General features: G+C 43.9%; 1 protein-coding gene across 5 annotated transcripts in view; it reads left to right on the forward strand.

Annotated features, from left to right (window-relative positions):
• The window catches only part of Prkcq (protein kinase C theta), a 135899-nt gene that overhangs the window by 106642 nt on the left and 9031 nt on the right, over positions 1–20226 (forward strand). For all 5 annotated transcript variants that reach the window (XM_016008506.3, XM_076572827.1, XM_076572826.1 and 2 more), the window contains 4 exons: positions 658–749; positions 2816–2878; positions 9189–9327; positions 16460–16648. In XM_016008506.3, coding sequence (XP_015863992.3) covers positions 658–749; positions 2816–2878; positions 9189–9327; positions 16460–16648 — 483 coding nt within the window. The remainder of the gene's footprint in view (positions 1–657; positions 750–2815; positions 2879–9188; positions 9328–16459; positions 16649–20226) is intronic.

Genomic DNA, 20226 nt, shown 5'->3' on the forward strand with positions numbered 1-20226 from the left:
CTCTGATATCTGATATTGTCACCCATACTCTGTTACCCAGGCACTCTGTTGATCACTACTTATGAGCATTGTATTTCTGATGCCAGGCAGGTATCTTATGCTAGGAGCTGCATGCTCAAAAACTATGGCTACCTCTGCCTCGAGTGACATGTGGACATAAGAGTAATAGGCAAACTTGATGAAAAGACTGAAGGCCTCTTTGATGGAAGGCCTGGAATATCACCCACAGGACATGCCCGTTAATTGTTGGCTGACCATCACATAACATGGAGGTTCCCCATCCTGTTCCTGGAGTCAGAGACCCAGACACCATCCTACACACTGTCTATTTGAGCAAGTGTATGATCCACACCCACTAAGTGCTCCACACTACCCATCGTTCAGCAGGCAAATACATCAGGTTCTTATGCCTCCTGCTTCCCGTGGGATGGATCACGACACACTAGCCGATCAGTGTGTTACCCATCCTCCCACAGAGATTCCCCACATGCCCTGGGGTTCAAAAATAGAGTTCAGCTGAAGTATTTTGGACAGTCTTTTCATAAGAAATTTTATGATAGAACTGATTCCTCTAAAATGGTCTAATCTCTTTGAAAAGTCAACTTTCTTTTCTTTCTTTCAGTACTAAAAGTTGGTGTTTGGTTGTTTTTCCCCTAGGAAAACCTCTTTTTTGTGATGGAGTATCTCAATGGAGGAGACTTAATGTACCACATCCAAAGTTGCCACAAATTTGATCTTTCCAGAGCCACGTAAGAGCCCTACTTGGTATTTGGGATGTTCTGTATTCTTGGTGGTTTGTGTACACTCAGCATCCACAGATTGCTCTTTTCATGTGGTCTTTTTTATTTATTTTTTTGTGATTGTGTGCGTGGTTATGTGCATGCAGTGCATTGGATTTCAGGAGAAGGGGTCAGATTCCCTGAAACTGGAGTTACAGGCGGTTGTGAGCCACCTGATGTGAGTGCTGGGATTTGAACCTGGGTCCTCTGAAAGAGTAGCAAGTGCTGTTAACCACTGAGCCATCTCTCCAGTCCCCTCATATGGTATTTTTCTTACTTTCTTGCTTGGCATGCCTAAGTCCCAGAACAAGGTAAATACTTGGGAGTAGTGTCAAACAAGCTAACATTTTCCCATTTTTGTGAAACGGAAATCCACTTCTGCTTATTTCATGTTCAACATGATGCAAACAATTAATTCATGTCAGTGGAACCCTCTCCAGTCCGTCAGGCTCTTAACTCATTGAGCACCGATGCAAATATGAATCCTTTGGAAAGAACAGTGAAATGGAACACGGCTATCCAAGGGGCCCTGAGGGAGGCACTGAGCTGCAGCCTGTCATTGGGAAGCTCAGTGGGAAATTATAAAGCATCCAACCCTTCATGTGTTTGAAAATAAGCCTCCCCTTCTCGGGCATCAAGCAGCCAGAGATGCAAGTGGAGCCAGCTTTTCCCTGGGAGGACTGGGGCTGGGTCCCACAGGTCAGCTGCAGGTGCTCTTTCCTTAGCCTTGGGTCCTGCTTCCCTCCTGATAAACCTGTAGTGACAAGCAAGCAGAAGTAAGCAGTGGCATTAACATCATTTACAAATGATAGCGAGGGTTGGCAAGATGGCTCGGTAGGGAAGGGCGTTGCCTCACGACCTGAATCCCATCCCAGACTCCCGAAGGTTGTCCTCTAATCTGCACACATGCACCATGATACACAATGAATAAATGAACGAATGTGTGGTTTTTAAAGACAGCTACATATTAGCTATCTTTCCTCGATGTTCGGCCATCTATCAGGTATCTCTTCATGACGACTTTGAGTGGTTTAGGCTGAACGGGACTGAAAGATGGACTTGGCTCACCAGCTGCTGCAAACATCAGCAATGTGGCTATTTTAGCAACTCTTGAAGGGAGCACTGGCCACTCCCAACGTCTTCAGGCACCTTCAGCCAAGCACCCGCAATTATTCTATCAGGTTTCTGCAGCATTGCACAGAAATCACTGGGCATTGCACACTTGCATGAGAGAGAGAGACAGAGACAGAGACAGAGACAGAGAGAGACAGGCAGAGAGAGAGAGAGAGAGAAAGAGAGAGAGAGAGAGAGAGAGAGAGAGAGAGAGAGAGAGAGAGAGAGAGAAAGAGAGAGAGAGAGAGATGATCGTTCTGTCCCCGAGGGTTCTATAAAGCATGACGCTAACTTGAACACCTGCTGTCCCTATCATGTCCTAAATACATTCTTCCCAGGACCCAGCAAATTTCACTTCCAGGAAGCTCTCCCCTATGTCTGACTTAATCCCACTAGAGAGACATAAACTCATTTCCTTTAAGCCTGTCACCACTGAAGATGAGGACCAGCTTATCACCGTCTATCTTCTAATACCCTTTTTCCCCCCGGCCTATAGCTCTGGCCCTTGCTTAACATCATCAATATGAAAATATTCTAGCCAGATATGTTGGGAATGGCCTGGCATAGAGCTCTGTGGGCTCCGGGCAGAATTTAAAATAAAGAAGAAAGCTATTTTCCTACTACACTGTACTATTTATTACAGTTCACGTTTGCATAGGTTTTAAGATAGTATGGACATTGCAGTTTAAAAGATAAGAGCAAACAGCAGATTCGCCAGCTCTTACATTATGCTTTCTGGGAAGACACTGGGTGAGCTGGAGCCTTTGTGTTAAATGCAGAGTGGATGACATCTTCTTTACTGGAATTAAGCAAAAATGCATGTGTGCCATTTAGTTGAATATACATAAACTATCACAAGGTTTGGAGATTTTGCCCTACTCTGTTCCTGTACTCACGCTGTGTCTTGACTGTCTTTCGGACAGGTTTTATGCTGCTGAAATCATCCTTGGTCTACAGTTTCTTCATTCCAAAGGAATTGTCTACAGGTAAACTGTTCTCTGTCTGACTTGATTTCACAGCCCAGTTCATTTAAGCGCTGCAGCGGAGTGATGTGAAAATGTCATGGGAGAAAAGTCCCCACCCAGAGTCCTCACTGTGAAATTCTAGTCCTGGAAGCCAGAGGTTCTGTCTGTTCCGTCCTTTCTTCTGGCCCTTATTCTTATTCTTGCTTTGGCTCTCCCTCACCTCTTCCCACCACGGCTTCAACTCTGATGCCTCGTTTCTGCTTTCCCATCATTTGTGTGCCTCCCGCTTTTATATTAGGTCACCTAGAAATGCTTGTGCAGGGGTTCCTTTTGGGTGGGAGAAGGAAGCTCTTTCAACATCTGTGAAAACACACGACTCCACTGTACAGAAGCACACAGACCACCTCCGCTGCCCTATTTCATGAATTCAAAATTTCTCTTTTGCATTGTATTATTTCACGCTCTGCTGCCAGAGCTCTTAGATGAATGTGATATTACACTTCAATCTCTTCTTCTTAAAACACAATTGACCCGTATTTAACACAAAACTTCCAAAGTTAGTTTTCAGATGTCCGGTTTCCAGACTCACTATAGATGGAGGGCGGGAGGGTGTGAGAAAGAGGATCTAAGAGGAGTTGGCTGAACCACCAGAAGCCAACTCAGGGGCCTGATCTGGGACAGCCATGACCTGGAGTCACCATTAAAAGTTCTGTTGTCCTACACTTGGCTTTTTGCAGACAGCAGGCTGTATAGAGCTTTGGTCAATACTGAAGCTTTGGTTTTTACCGAGTATGGTCCTGCTATCAGAAAAAAAAAACAGTCATATAATAAGAACAGTCCGTTTCCAGATGTGTCCTAGTGAGGGTGCTCTGTGCAGCATCTCTAGGAATGTCTTGGGAAGCTAGTCTTGTTAAGCACACATTGAGTATAAACTTCTTTTAAGTTGTGGTGTGTGTGTGTGTGTGTGTGTGTGTGTGTGTGTGTGTGTGTGTGTGTATGTATGGGTATGGGTGTGTGTACGGATGTGGGTGTGTAGTGTGGGTGTGGGTGTGTATGTGTGTGTGTCACATGTATGCAGTACCTACAGAGGCCAGAAGAAAATGTCGGATTCTTTGAACTGGAGTTGTGTGATACTCAGCATGGATTCTGGGAACTGAATTTGGGTTCTCTGGATAACCAGCAAGCACTATTAGCCACTGAGCTATCTCTCCAGAATTATTTTTCTAGCTATCTAAAAGGTAATAGATTAAGGATGATGACTTTCAAGGATTTTCTACAACCTCATGAGCACATTAAACAAATGCAGTATTCTTCCTTATTAGAACATAAGACAAACTCATGACCTATATCATTAAACATATCAACAGCCCTAAAATGGGCTTGTGCTGCTCTATCTCCATAGTCACCAGAACATTATTTGAAAACCTTGATCAAAATTCATGCTTTTTCTTAGTTTCTTTATAATGTCTGCAATATGTAAAACACATTTGTACTCAATATTGCTTAGTTTGTATGTTTAAATCTGAGCAGATTGATAAGTGGATGAATGGAGTGAGTGAATATCTTAATAAACAGATAAGTGAATGGCTCAACAAATAAATGGATTGACGAATGGACTAGATAGATGTGGACAAGGGGGAGAAAAAGTCAGGGATTTTGGAAAGAGAGAGAACTGGCTATCTCGGAGTTGAAAAGGACCTATAGAGCTGAAATCCATACGCCCCAATCTTTCTCTTCCCACCCACCATGAGGCTTCCCTGTTGGCATGCTGTTGAACACGCAGAACAAAATGACCAATAAGTATCTTCCTATGATAAACAGCTTGCACTCATTTTAGGGCTTTATCCACACACATGAGTCGTGTTTTTAAGTCTTCTTATATACCAAGCAGGGAAAAATATTTGCTTTGTTAGACAAGGTCACAGTGGATCTTTGAGAGGCATCGTAAGATAATTAAAATTGAGATGAGGCTATCAACTCTACTTCCACACTGCTTGGTGAAGACAGCAAGCTGCTGATGGGGAAGGTCAGCTCCAAACTTCAGCTGCTCATGACACTGAACTTGACCTATTTTAAGAGACATTTCAAGTGCTCAGGTATAACTTGACTATTCTAAACTTTTAATGCAGTGAGTGAATTGGTAAAGAGAGTCTGTTCATTTCCTCCTGTGAACCACATAGAATTACATTTGTCTGTTTACAAACTGTAGTCATTTTGAAGGGCTGTCTAAAAAATTAACATAATCCTGGTGGCACATTAAAAACAGAACATTATTCTGTCACAGTTCTAGAGACTAGAAGGCTGAAATCAGAGTATGGGCAGGGCCACCCTTTCATCCAAGGTTCTAGAGGAAGGCCCTTCTTCAACCACCCAGCTGGAGCGGCTGCAGGCATTTCTTGGCTGATAGCTACATCACTCCAATCCCTGTGTCCACCAGGCCCTTCTCTCCCACGTGTGTCTCCTCTGTGTGGCATGAGAAGAAAGCATGATAAATTTAGTCCGCCTTCACCACACATGCAATTCAGGATGAGTTCATTGCAACACCTTTAACTTATCTCAGCAAATACCCCTTCTCTTAAATGAGGTTGCACTCATAGCATTCTATGAAGCAGGACATGGATTTTATTCCTTTTCTATTGTCTTAAAAATACATATGCAAAGCCAGACATGATGGTACATGCCTGTGATCCTGGCAGTCAAGAGGCTGGAGGCAAGAGGATTACAAGTCAAGGATCGTTTGGGCTACACAGTGAGTGCCCGTCGTGTGTGTATGTGTGTGTGTGTGTGTGTGTGTGTGTGTGTGTGTATGTGTGTGTGTGTGTGTGATACTACTCTGTAACCTATGTCATGAACTGATGGATGAATGTCCACTAGTGCATAGTCCCTGGTTGAAGATTGTAATGGGCAGAAAATATGTAGAATTCCCAACTCTAATATATCTAAATAAAGCCACTTTCCAGATATTTTTTGGATGGTAAAATTACATGAAAAGATAGAGGCAGTGCATTCTAAAAAGTTCAAATAAATAGGAATCCAGTTTTAAAGAGAGAAGGAAAGATTTTGTCAGAACTGCTAGCACTCCAACAACAAAAACTTCTCTTCTAGTAGTGTTTTGTTTTTAAGGGGAAGAAGATTTTCAAATAGAAAAAGTGACTGCAGAGAAGCCCCCCCCCCCGACACACTTACACCCACACATGAAGGAAGTCAAGCAGAAAGGGACAGGCCAGTTAGCTCTTAGAGCTGCTTACCACCTCATGTGGAACAAAACTAAATTCTCTGGTTCAGAGCCTGTGGTTGGACAGCGCAGAACTGAAGTGATGTGATGGGGAGATGCGGGTGGCTACTCATCTTCCAACACTGTCTAGTAAAGCCCTCTCATGAAAACAGTGGCATCTTAGGAGATGCTCTAAGTTCTGATTTGGGTGTAATATAAAACCAGGGACTCAGAAAACATACAGACGTGGAAAGAAAAGGGCTATGAGAATACCATAGCTGAGAAGGAGTGACCGCACATATGAACGATGAACTAGACCTCACTGTTGCTGGAGTTTTCTCCAGTCTTGCCTGGCCAGCAGCTGCTCAGACCCAAATAAACACACAGACACTTATATTAATTAAAACTGTTTGGCCTAATGGCTCAGGCTTCTTGCTAGCTAGATCTCACACTTCAATTTACCCATTATTCTTATTTATGCTTAGCCATGTGGCTTGGTACCTTTTCCCAGTTCTGCCTTCACATCTTGCTTCCTCTGTGTCTGGCTGGTGACTCCTGGCTTCCCTTCCTGTTCCCAGAATTCTCTTTTCTCTTTGTCCCACCTATACTTCCTGCCTGGCTACTGGCCAATCAGCACTTTATTTATTAACCAATCAGAGCATCACATTCACAGCATACAGAGCGATATCCACAACCCCTCACCTTCATATCTGAGGCCATTTCCAAATGCTTTCATGTGGCCTGTCTCAGTAGATGCCACAGAGATCAGCAAGAGGCAACCTTGCTTGTTGGTTAGTAACAAGAGGCCCATCAAGGGCAAGTGATATGACTGAGAAGGTCCACCATGAAACCAGCTGTGACTTGGTTTCTGAAAAGGAGATCTCCAGCAGTGGACCACATGCCAAAGGGTTCCACTTAATTTCCCCTTATGCTTTATGCCTAAGTGCCACAGAGACAAACAGTGGCCTTGGATTCTCAAGTACTTCTCTTGAGTCTTGATGTCCCATAGTGAAGAGTAAGTTGAATGATTTGCCTCAGACCGTTCTGGATTTTTAGGTTCTACAGTATCTCTAGTTGGCTCCAAAGAACCTGGCTAGTCTTCTGCCTCCATTCGTTACTTTCATGGAGGTCTAGCTCTGGGGGGAAAAGACTTTCAGGACCTTTCCATTCCAACTAGGTCTCTCAGACCTTCTTTCCCACCATCCCAAAGACATCTGTCCTGCTTTAAAAAATAGATTGGAAATTTGACATGAAGCTTATTTTTCCTAGCCAGAGGCACAGAGAACATTTATTTTTAGAATCAGTTAAAATACATCCGTGTACAGTTTCATGAGGCCAGTTTGATGAGAAAGACCAGGTGGTCTTGGTATAAAAGAATGTAAAAGAGATAGACTAGGCTTGCATCCCAGGCCACTGACTGGCTGTGTCATCTGGATAAATAATGTCATCCATGAAAAACTTTTATCTGGGAAAAAAAAAGAAAACTACATTAGTAGTAACTTGATGAAGTTGAGGAGATGGCTCAGTGGGTAGGAAAGAGTGCTTACTACTTACAGACCTGAGTTCAAATCCCAACACCCCCACAAAGAATCCAAGTGTGACTGCATGCATTTGCAGTCCCAGTGATGGAGAGAGAGGAGACAGGAGGATCTTTGGAGCTTGCTGGTTGCCAGCCTAGTTCCAAGTCCAGAAGAAACACTGTCTCAAGGGGAAATGATGGCAAATGATAAAATACAATACCCACCATCTTCTTCTCTCCTCCACACATACAAGTGTGAGCACCCTCCCACACATGTGCCTGTCTACCACACTACATACATCACATACACTCATGCCGTAACACAAAATAATAATAACTTGATATCAAAGCACTACTGTGAGAACCAAATGATGAAATAAATGTGTGTACAAGCAAAAGAACCCAGTGAAAGTATTACATAATGTGGCCATTGTTCTGGTCTTCTCTAAAGCACCACAGCTGGATAGCTAGCTCTCTAGAGATGATTTCCATCATCTCCAGCCAAACTTTAGAACTCTTTAAACGTATCTATAAATGACAAACTAAAAATGGCACCGATATGGCATAGCATATTGGATTAGCTAATAAGCCTGAATTGTTCATCTGTGAATTTAGATCAGCCTGTAATTGGACTGAATGGATAAAACTGGTAAGCCGTGTGTATTTAGCTCCAGGAGGCAGAAGCCCAGCACTCTCCAATGAGAAGAATCAGGGGCTGGAGAGATGGCTCAGCCGTTAAAGGCTAGGCTCACAACCAAAAATATAAGAGAAGAATCAGATACAGCAGGCGTCTTCTGTCTTGACCATGAAAGTGCGGCAGGAGCAGAGAGAAACCGGGGCTATCATGAATCTGAGGCCTATCTAGGGATTCCCAGTCACGCAGAGTCCATTGGTGACATGGGGGTAGTAGAGATGACTAAACCAGACCAAGTGGAAGACATCAACTCCAGGGACATGTGCTAAGTCTCAGCTGCAGCAGCGGAGCTGGGTGCCGCTCTGTTTCTCTGGTCAGCTTGTGGAAGCTCGCAGAAGTGGAGCTCACAGTTGGCACGGTTACTCGGGTGTGCTTCACAGCTGGTAATCATTGGTTGGCTTTTAAGTGATTCCATGAATATTATTGAGTGTTTAGTGCGTTGTCAGAACTTCCACTAGGGCCGTGACTCAGGATGCTAGTATCTTCACTCACCAGCTGAGGCATCCACATGGGACACTGATGTACTCACTCGCCTGCTAACACAGCCACATAGGAAATATGGATCGAGCCCCTAAGGTGAAACAAGTATTCAGAAGGGCGTAGAAGAAACCAGAATCTGTTGCGGTATCTGGCCCAAGGCGGGTGGCCAGGGCAGCCTTGAATGAATCAAGCCTCAAGAGAAGCCTTGAACATGAGCCACTGACATGGGGACACATGACAGCAGGCAGTGAGCAACTGAGAACCATGCCCGGTCCAGAGGATCGGGTGGCAGCAGAGCATCCCCTCAGGCTCCCCTCCCTGCCCCCTAGCTGTGATGACAACAAGCTACCACACCCCCCAAGAGAATTTCATTTGAACAATTGTCTTTATTCACGTGAGACTTCGCTTCGCTTTTGTTTTTCAGGGACCTGAAGCTAGATAATATCCTGTTAGACAGAGACGGACATATCAAAATAGCAGATTTTGGCATGTGCAAGGAGAACATGCTAGGAGATGCAAAGACAAATACCTTCTGTGGAACTCCTGACTACATCGCTCCGGAGGTAGGGACATACTGCCCGGGTGGTCCTTTCCCACCCAATGTGCTGAGGCCAAGTGATTCCTCCCCTTAGGTTCAGTATTTGGTTTAGTCTGTGGAGTGTTTTCCGTGTGTGTGTGTGTGTGTGTGTGTGTGTGTGTGTGTGTGTGTGTGTGTGTGTGTGTATGTGTGTTTTGAGTTTTATAGCAAATGCTCTTCATACTAATGATATCTTTTTCATGGCTAGAGGTCTAGACTCCCTTGAGTTATGGTTCTGAACCACCCATAAAAAATTACCGATTCAGACCCACCTGAAGGAACACCTGACAAAGAGCCAGGTAGAAGCCATGATCCACCTAAATCAAATTGAAACATGGAGTCAGAACACCGGGGTAGACGGGGAAGGTGGAGGGTCATCAGCGCCTCTCACACCCCATTTCTAAATGAGTGTAGACTTCTCCACAGTGAGGATAACTCTGAGTTATAGTGTTATTGTAGATATTAAAGGAGGGAGCAGCTACATGTCTGACAATTTCATAATGAAATCCATTATTATGTATGATTAGGTATTGCTTAAAAAAAACCTTAAAAGAATAATGGGGCTTCTAAAAATTATGCCTCGTTCTAATCCCACCAAAATAGTAATAGTAAATAATTGTCCTGGTGGTCTTGTGACCAGCATTTTCTCAGGAGACACCTGTCCTTTCACTTAAACTCAGTTTCCCCTCTTGGGGAATTCTCCCCCAGCTGCCCACCCCAGGGAGATGGGAGACTGCCTTACCGTGTGGTCCTTGTCATAGCGTGGAATAGCTGGCGCCGCTGCAGTTGCTTTATTTTTACCTTTCAGTCTCCACACAGCTGCTTGTTTGCTCTCCCGTCTGGTCCTATTGCTCACTGTTAAGAAGCTTTTTAAATTTTGAAGTCATGATCTGTTTGTAAGAAGTCCCAAAGGCAACACAGAAACACCCTCCACCCAGCTGCCTCCATTGGTTAGAACTCAAATCGTTCAGGATCTGGAGAGATGGCAAAAGGGGCAAGGGTCTTCCTGTGCAAGCATGAGGACCTGGGTTCAAATCTTCTAGCACCCGCTTAAAAAGCCAGGCCTGGCCATGTACACCTGTAACCTCAGAGCTTTGCAAGGGAGGTACGCGAAAATCACTAGGGTTTGCTGGCTACAAGCCTAGCTCCAAATTCAGTGAGAGACCCTGTGTCAAGGAATAGAGTAGAGAGATAAATAGCAGGATGCCCAGTGTCTTACACCATCAAGGCTGCACACCCCCACATGCATGCATTTGCATCTGCACACAGACCACACACACACAAAATACATTAGTTACTTTGCTACTGCTGTGATAAAACACCATGACTAAGGCAACATACAGAAGGAAGAGTTTATTTGGGCTTACAGTTCCAGAGGGAGAAGAGTCCACCTCCATTACAGAGGGGAAGTGTGGCAGCAGCCGAGAGTTCACATCTGAAACTCTAAGCAGGAAACCCAGTGAGAGACTTGGAAACCCCAAAGCCCGCCCTTGGTGACACACTTCCTCCAGCAAAGCCACACCTCCTAAGCCTCACCAAACAGTGCCAATCCAAGTATCCAAATGCTTGAGACTATGAGGGACATCTCACCAGTTCCCCTCATAGATAGATTTGGGTGGTCTTTTCTTTTACTCTATGAAAGGACTGGCACAGAAAGGTGAGACAAATTAGCCTTTTAGAAGTGAATGAATGAATGAATGAATGAACGAACGAACTTGTGAGCGGAAGATGATTGCCTACTAAGGACAGACCTCTGATTTCCCTGGTACAGTAATGTCAACAGCAGATCCCCATAACCCCTCAACCAACCACGGCAGCTGAGTTTAGGAACCTTGCTTTTCCCTGCACTACTGTGTTTTTTGTTTCAATTTAACCTCATTGAAAGGTGTGGATGGCCGCTGTTCTTCAAGAGACTGTGGCTATTTTAACTGTCGAGTTCATTGCTGTGATATCTTTCTGATATTAGAGCCTCCGTGTGAGCTCAGATACCGATGGTGGGTGCAGTAAACCAGCTTTAGTTTGAGGGGAAGCCAAAGCTAATTATGGCACCAGTGTAGGAGACCTCAGAGCAGAGACCATTCAGCGCCAAACCCCTTTAGTGATGACCCTCAACTGTGTTGACTCAGCTCAGATGTTTCATGTTAGTCTCAGCAAAGGTCTCCTGTGTCTTTCTCTTGCCCCACACCCACCTCATCCACACCCATGCCCACTCCATCCAACCCCCACCCTCACGCCATGAGCTGCCTGCAATTCTTTTCCCTCTACCTTAGGGTGTCTAAATATCTTTGCGTCTGTTCCTGTCCATCCCTGTCTGCAAATTCTTAGGTTTTGTTCTTGCTAGAGCAAAGCTTCCCTTCCTGGTTCTGTTTCCTTTCACAGCTTCCAGCCCTTAGATTCAGTGACCTGCTTCTTTTTGTTTTGTTTTGTTTTCAACTTCCCTCTATCTCCAATGCTTGTCTCCTGTGGCTCCATTCCTGGTCCTCATCTCTTCTTACAGCATTTTCTTCCTTTCTTTCTTTCTTTCTTTCTTTCTTTCTTTCTTTCTTTCTTTCTTTCTTTCTTTCTTTCTTTCTTTCTTTCTCTCTCTCTCTCTCTCTCTCTCTCTCTCTCTCTCTCTTTCTTTCTTTCTTTCTTTCTTTCTTTTTCCTTCCTTCCTTCCTTCCTCCCTTTCTTTCTTTCTCTCTATCATCTATCTATCCCTCAATCTATCATCTACCTATCTATCATCTATCTATCTCACAATTTTACTTTATTTTTTAGCTATTTATACATATATTCAGGAGCGGGGTATTTGATATACGTAGGAGTACCCAGAGAGGCAAAAAGAGGATGTTGGATCCCCTGGAGCAGAACAACAGATAGTTGTGATCAGGCCCAACATGGGTACTGGGTCTTAAACTTCAGTACTCTGCAAGAGCAGTATTTGTTCTTAACTGTTTAGCATCTCTCAGCCCCTTTCTGTATAGTTTCAAATGAGTAACTTTATCTATGACAATGGTTTTAGTTCCAGAATCAGCATGAGCAGCCCAAACTTTGTCTTGTTTCAGACCTACAATACACCACAGCCTTAAGTACATCACAGATTCTTCAAACATCATAGCTCCCAAGCTCACTTTCTCTGTTGAGGCTGCCCGCTCTTTGTCTTTTCCTTAATATATCTTTCATGATTAACCACGGGCCATCTACCAGTTTCCTCAACCAAAAAATTTGAAGTATAATATTCAAGTGTTCTCCTCCCTTCCCCAAATCCAGTCAAATCTAAGGCTTTCTCAAATGGGACCTCTCACTCCCCCTGTCCTGAGAATAAATCAAGACTTCCCTTTGTTCTTACTCTATCCTCAAATGCATCCTTTGGAATTGGTCTCTCAAAGCTCTCAAGGTCTTCCCCACCCTTTCTGGGCATTTCCTACTCTGGAATATCTGTCACTTCATACACGAAGTCCCAGTTATGACGATACCCTTCCTCACGGCTCCTCTCCATCCTACACACCACCAGCCTCTACATGTTTTCAAGATTTTAAAACACATTTATGTAGTTATTTATGTAATCGTCATTATACATGTGTGTACACACATGAAGGTCATATTGGCTTACATGGAGAGGTTAGAGGACAGCTTGAGGAATCACTTCTTTCCCTCTACCATGTGGGTTCTGGGGATCAAACTCAGGTCATCAAACTTAGCAGCAAGCACCTTTACCCACTGAGACATCTCAGTGACCCCGTAGTCTCAGACTTTTTGATGGTGTTTCTTTATCAGTGAAGCAAACACTCTGAAGATAGGTGTATGTGTCTCCATTACATATGAATGTCATGCATTGCTACAAATTAACATGGTCTATGTGTTAAAGAATATTTCTAAAGTGTATAAGATCAAATTGAACTAAGAATGAGATTAAAAAATGGTACTAAATAGCTTAATTTTCTTCTGTCTTAATAGTAGAAAGTAAGTATGTGTCATGAAAATTATTAAAACTAATTAAAATTATTTCTTTCCTTTTTTGAGATTTAATATAATTACATTATCCCCTTCCTTTTCTCCCTCCAACCTTCTCTATATACCTTCTTGCTCTTTCAAATTCATGACCTCTTTTTCCATTAATTGTTGTTGTTGTTGTTGTCGTTGGTGGTGTTGGTGGTGGTGATGGTGGTGTTTGTGTGTGTGTGTGTGTGTGTGTGTGTGTGTCTGTGTCTGTGTCTGTGTCTGTGTTCCTAAATACATAAGTACAACCTGTTCAGCCCTTATAATCCTCATGGGTGTGTTTTCACGGCTAACCATTTGGTATTAGATAACCAGTCGGTGTGCTCTTCCCTAGGTCAGACTATTCCTCCTGTTCCCAGCATTCCTTAGTTGCCTGTAGTTCTTTGTCTACATTGGGGCCTCATGAGCTTCCTCCTGTCCCCTTTAACATGGCTATTGGTGTGGGCATTGTCCAGCTTGTGTTTGGACAGCCGTGTTGGTGAAATGTTATGGGTGTAGCTTCTGACATCCTGGGGAGAGACAGTCTCACAGCAAACTCCATGTTCTTCTGGCTCCTACAATCAGTGTTCCCCTCTTCGGCACTGAGCCCTGAGCCTTAGCTGTGTTCTAGAAGCATTGGTTGCTACTGAGCTCCACACCCTGAATTTTGTTGATTGTTTTTCTGTAATGGTCTCCATCTGTTGCAAAGAGAAATTTCCTTGTTGAGGGTAAAGACTATACTTAGGAGGTAATTTAAACAAAAAAAAATCTTGCTTTAGGGATTCATGAGATGGCTCGGCAGGTAAAGGTACTTACTACCAAGCCTGACAGCCTGAGAGCCATCCCAGGACCCACGTGAGAGAAGGAACAGACTCCTAGCAAGTTGTCCTCTGACTTGCACACATGTGCCGTGGCAAGCACATGCCTCCCCATACGAAATAAATAAATTATTTAAAAATATTGTTTTAAATCTTGGTTTAATACTTTGGGGCTCTGGTATTGAAAGGTCTGATGTGTTTCTTCAAATTTTGGATTCTCATGCTATCATGGATGGTAAAGACTGCTAGCATGTAAAATATGAAACAATTTCTAATCTGTATTTAGCAAGGACTATCACTGATCATAGCAGATGTAGGTCCATCAACCAAAGCACTGTTTTTAACGTAATTTTTTAAAGCAAGCTTCCTTTCGGCCTAAAGGACAGTTGATGAGGCCACTGGTTTAGGTTCACACATGACTGGCAAATAAGCTGTCTGAAAGAGATGATGTCAGCACCATTTCTTTTATGGATTTAAGCTCTACCTCTAGCCCAAACATCCTGTTTGCTACCAGAGCCTTGTGTTCACTAATGGGATACATGTTATCCGTAGCTATTCACCATCATCTCAGGAATGTCCTTAACACACTCTGTTACTGTCGCCGTTATAGGGGACAAAGGGTCTGTGTCAGAAAGTGACAAAGCCATTATTATTATTATTTGGCTAGTTTCTCCGGTTTGAAGCTGTGAGTGTTTGAAGTAAGGCAGAGCTAGGAAAGGGGCCGGACCCTCTACCCAGTACAGCTTCTCTGCCCCCTCCATCACAGAACAGTGTGCAAAGGACCGTGAAGGAAGAGATAAATACCAGGAGACAGTAGTAACTGTGAACTGAAATCCTCAGAGACTGGACTTCAGAACCCAGCTCTTTACTCACTGTGAGACCTGAAATAAGAAACACAGCCTCCCAAGTCCAGTCATCATTCTCCAGGAATAACAACAGCGGTTCCAGGTGTCCTTAGAAACGAAAACATAATGTACAACAAAAATACCTAGTGTATGTTAATATTCCTTCTCGAACAGCCTGCCCTTTGTGAATTTGTATTCTGCTCCTCCCTCCTAGCACAAGACTTTTGTTTTGTTTTAACTAACATCACATAGCCTCGCAGCTCTAATTTCTATGACAGCTGTCTCCTGGCCTCCAATTTTTTTTTTTTTCATGTGTTCCTCCAAAATGAAGTTGTTTACTGAGATGTTTGTTGTTCAGAATTGGTTCTGGTTGCTTTGGCACCACCTTGTGGCTTTTCTTGGGAATTGCGTGTAAGTCTAGTGCCTAATACCCTTTGTGTGGAGGGCGGAACCAGCTGATTGTACAAACTAATGGTGCATCTTTTCTTCCTCATCACTCTCTCTGTGTCGACTTTTACATTATTCCTTAAGGCAAATGTAATTGACTTTTTGTTTATCAACTTTAAGATGAGCTTTTACAGTTCCATATTGAATTACAGTTAACAGGTAGCAGTTTATAATGATGGCAGATTGCAAAATACTGTTTGCTAAATGATCTTTGTTTTCATACATGGGGGTAAATTTCATCCAAGCAGCTGTTCAGCGTTGCCCTTGCAGCAATTTCCAGGCCACAGGCCGCCTTGAATTCCTACTTTTCATTGGAGGTTCTGAAGGCGTGAGGAGTCCTCCTCAAGCTGTGCAGTGAGAGATTCAGCCCATGCAGAACATGTGGGTTGTAGAACATTGCATCATGTCCCTAAGCCTCACTCCATTCTGACCCAGGGCCTGGGGTAGCTCATACAAGTGAAGTCATGCAGTGTTTGTCTTTGTATCTGGCTTATTTCACTTCATGTGAAGCGCTCTGGGTTCGTATATGTTTGTAAGGTTGGATAGTGTTCTGCTGTGTCTATGTATCATAGTTTCTCTGTGCATTCATCCCATTGATGGGATCTTGGGCTGATGCCCTGTCTTAGTTACCATAAACAGTGCTATATTAAACAGAGTGCCCATGTCTCTGGAGCTCGCTGACTTGGTTGATTTTGTTCATACACCCACCACCACATCATCTTCAGCCATTTGGGCAGTCATGGAGCCCACTCTACACTGATGTAGCAAAGCCTGGGGTCTGCTGGCATTAGGGTGATGTGCAATGACTCAGTGGCTTGCATATCCTTGGCATTCCAACAGCAGAAGGAGCTGCTGGAAGTCAAGGGACATCTTTATTACTACAGAAAATAAACTGGTAAAAGGATAGATTTCCTGTTTTAAGTTAGGTAGAATTTCTGCCTTTACACCCTTCTCCCTGGAAGAAAGACCCAATGCCTCCAGACCTGGAAGAGTTATCAGTCGTCAGACCCGTGTATTAATGATGCCTCTCTACCTGTTGGCCATGCAGATTCTGCTGGGTCAGAAATACAACCATTCCGTTGACTGGTGGTCCTTCGGGGTCCTCCTTTACGAGATGCTGATTGGCCAGTCGCCTTTCCACGGGCAGGACGAAGAGGAACTTTTCCACTCCATCCGCATGGACAATCCCTTTTACCCACGGTGGCTGGAGAAGGAGGCCAAGGACCTTTTAGTGAAGGTAAGAAGTCAGAGCCTGGGGTGCAGTGCCCGGAGAGAGTGCTTGCCTCAAATGTGCAAGACCCTGGGTTTGACCCCCAGCACTGAAAAAGAAAAAAACAGAAAGAGAAATGAAAAGAAACAAGAAAAAGGAAATGACCCTAAGAGGGGATTCTTAACTCGGTGCTAGATTTTGCCCAGTGGTCCCATTTGCTCCCAGGTTCTGACTCAGACATGGCCAGACACCACAGCATGTAGTGAATGGTTCAATGGGATGTCACTGTCTCTATTTCAACTGAACCACTGGTGCTGTGAGTTCTGGTATCAAAGTCAGGGGACCAAGACAGGAGAAGGGAAGAAGCCGGGCGGTGGTGGCGCATGCCTTTAATCCCAGCACTTGGGAGGCAGAGCCAGGCGGATCTCTGTGAGTTCGAGGCCAGCCTGGGCTACCAAGTGAGCTCCAGGAAAGGCGCAAAGCTATGCGGAGAAACCCTGTCTCGAAAAAACCAAAATAAATAAATAAATAAATAAATAAAAATAAATAAATAAATAAACAGTAAGAAAATTATAGCCGGGCGGTGGTGGCGCACGCCTTTAATCCCAGCACTCGGGAGGCAGAGCCTGGCGGATCTCTGTGAGTTCGAGGCCAGCCTGGGCTACCAAGTGAGTTCCAGGAAAGGCGCAAAGCTACACAGAGAAACTCTGTCTCGAAAAACCAAAAAAAAAAAAAAAAAAAAGACAGGAGAAGGGGAGGGGGAAGAAAGATATATATCTCATGTTGTTTCTCACAGGCAGACTCCAGATTGTGCGCGTGTGTATGTGTGCATGTGTGTGTGTGTGTGTGTGTGTGTGTGTGTGTGTGTGTGTGTGTGTATGTGTAAAGAAAAGAAAAACTATTCGAAGGGAGGAAAGAAACCTGCTGCAAAGGGAAGGATGAGAAAAGAAGTGTAATGGGGGCACAAATATGAACTAAGTATAATGCTATATGTGTCTGAAAATACCCCAGTGAAACCCATTATTTTGTGAACTAAATAAAATAATAAGAAAATTTAACTTTGCAAAATTAAAATGGCCATGGCCAAAAAAACCAAACCAAACAAACAAAAACCTAATATTTATAGACAAGGATGGTGGCATACTCTGTATTCTCAGCCCTTGGGAAGTAGAGGCAGGTGGATCAGGAGTTCAAGGTCATTCAGCTGCTTAGTGAGTTTGAGGCCAGACCAGGCTATATGACTACATGAGACCCTGTTTCAAAAAGGAGGAGGAGGGGGCATGAGGAGAAGGAGAAGGGGAGAAGGAGGAAGTCAAATAAATCCTCTTTTCACCGTTTATAAAAGAAAAGAAATGCCTGGGGAAGCCTGGGGAAGAGTCTGGGTGGAGGAAGCCTTGGGGGAGTCTGGGTGGAGGAAGCCTTAGGGGACTCTGGGCAGAGGTGTAGCTGGTTCTTTAAGCACTCACAGCATGTGGCTTATAGCAGTCTTTGTTTCTTGTGTCTGATACCCCCTGGGCCCATGCTTCCTCCATCCTTGGCAGGATAGGGTCTTCTCTGCTCACTCTGGTGACAGGCAAACCTCTCAGTCACCGTCTCTGCCACCTCCATCGAGAGAGACGAGAGACTAAAGCATGCAACCCTAGGCCCAGGTCAGCATGTCAGTCTTAACATGGATGTAGGACTGCTGCCCACCTCCGCTCAGAGTTCATGGCTGGCAGGCTCTGGCCTGTGGAGAGGGGACTGCTGTCATGCTGAGGTTGTCTGTGTTCTTGTTCTCTTCCTTGCCTTGAGTCTCTGCTTAGACCTGTAGTGATACAGAGAGAGATACATATAGATGATCCAAATATAGATAGATATGGATAGACAGAGATAGATAGAGAGAGAGATAGATAGATAGATAGATAGATAGATAGATAGATAGATAGATAGATAGATGTGGTAGGATATTTAAATATTATTAATTCTTTATTGTAATTATTTAAATATGTTGGGTATAAAATAATTAAAGAACAAAAGATTCATCTTTTTTTGAGGCAAGGTCTCTAATTCACTGACTCTTCTTCCTCTGCTCCCTCTCAAATTCATAACCTCTTTTCTTTAATTGTTATTGTTATACACACACCTGTGTGTGTATTTGTGTGTATTTGTGTGTGTGTGTGTGTGTACACCCTGATGAGTCTATTGTGCATTATTAATCAGAAGCCATTTCTCCAACCCCTATTAATGAGTTTTAAACCAAAAATTTGAAAGCATTTCCATGGATGGGGTACAGCTCAGTGACAGGGGGGTTTCTAAGCATACCAGGGGTTCTAGCTTTCCCTCTCAATACCAAAAGAATGAAAGACAGAGGAAGGAAGGGAGGGAGGGAGGGAGGGAGGGAGGGAGGGAGGGAAGGAAGGAAGGAAGGAAGGAAGGAAGGAAGGAAGGAAGGAAGGAAGGAAGGAAGGAAGGAAAGAAGGAAGGAAAGAAGGAAGGAAGGAAGGAGGAAGGGGGAGACAGAGAGAGACAATAAGGGATTTCCAGGCTCATCTTTTCACTAGTCTGCTTTTTTCTCTTGAAGAACTATTTAGGATTAACTCTAAAGGACTTTATACTTCCATGTCCCTAAGGCAAGTGACAACTTGTCTGAGGTATTAGAAATTTTGAGACGACTCCAGAGCTCTCCCTGGGAATCGGGATCTCAAATCTGAGAGGTGTTGACAAAGCCTCATAGGAAACTCGGCCTGGGGTTAATGGAAGTGGGTATTTAAAAACCAAGCCTGGTCCATGCAGCCTGCACCTCCTGACTATGAGCCAAACAAGCACCGAGCTCCGAAAACTCCCTGAATGACCAATTAAATTTATTTTTAATGAGCAAACAAAACACACAGAGAATGAAAGCTAATTTAAATATTAGCTAGGTTAAAAAAAAGACAGCAGTAAAAAGCAGCTAGCGGGATTTCAATGCAAAGTCTCACTTATGTAAAGGCAAGTTCAAATTTCATGACAATCGGTACATGTATTTTATTTTACACTTGGCTGTATGAAGAGCTCAATGTGAATTGAACATGTCAGCTCCAGCTGCCATAACAAAATGTACCCAGACTAATCAGGCAGCGTTTAGCTCTCACTGTTTCTTAACTGCTTGGCACGCTGTCAGAGACAGTATTTAAAGGCACACAAATCAGATCTCCCACCCCCAGCAAGTTCTATTTATTTGCACACTGGAATGTGGATGCATCTCATATAGCAGACATTTATTTCTTAACATTCTAAAGGTCAGACATCCAAGATCAAAGTTCATCAGGGTCAGCCTTGGTGCTGGCTCTCTTCATAGGAAGTATATGGGCACCTTGTTGCCCCTGGGAGAAGAGACGGGTCAGAAAAATACTCCATATCTCTTTTTTTTTTTTTTTTTATTTTACAACACCATTCAGTTCAACATAATAGCCACAGATTCCCCTGTTCTCCCCCTCTCGCCCCCCCTCCCCCCAGCCCACCCCCCATTCCCACCTCCTCCAGATCAAGGTCTCCCCTGAGGACCGGGGTCGACCTGGTAGACTCAGTCCAGGCAGGTCCATTCCCCCCCTCCCAGACCGAACCAAGTGTCCCTGCATAAGTCCCAG

The sequence above is a fragment of the Peromyscus maniculatus genome, chromosome 5 (genome assembly GCF_049852395.1).
Source record: "Peromyscus maniculatus bairdii isolate BWxNUB_F1_BW_parent chromosome 5, HU_Pman_BW_mat_3.1, whole genome shotgun sequence".
In the NCBI taxonomy this organism is placed as follows: domain Eukaryota; kingdom Metazoa; phylum Chordata; class Mammalia; order Rodentia; family Cricetidae; genus Peromyscus; species Peromyscus maniculatus.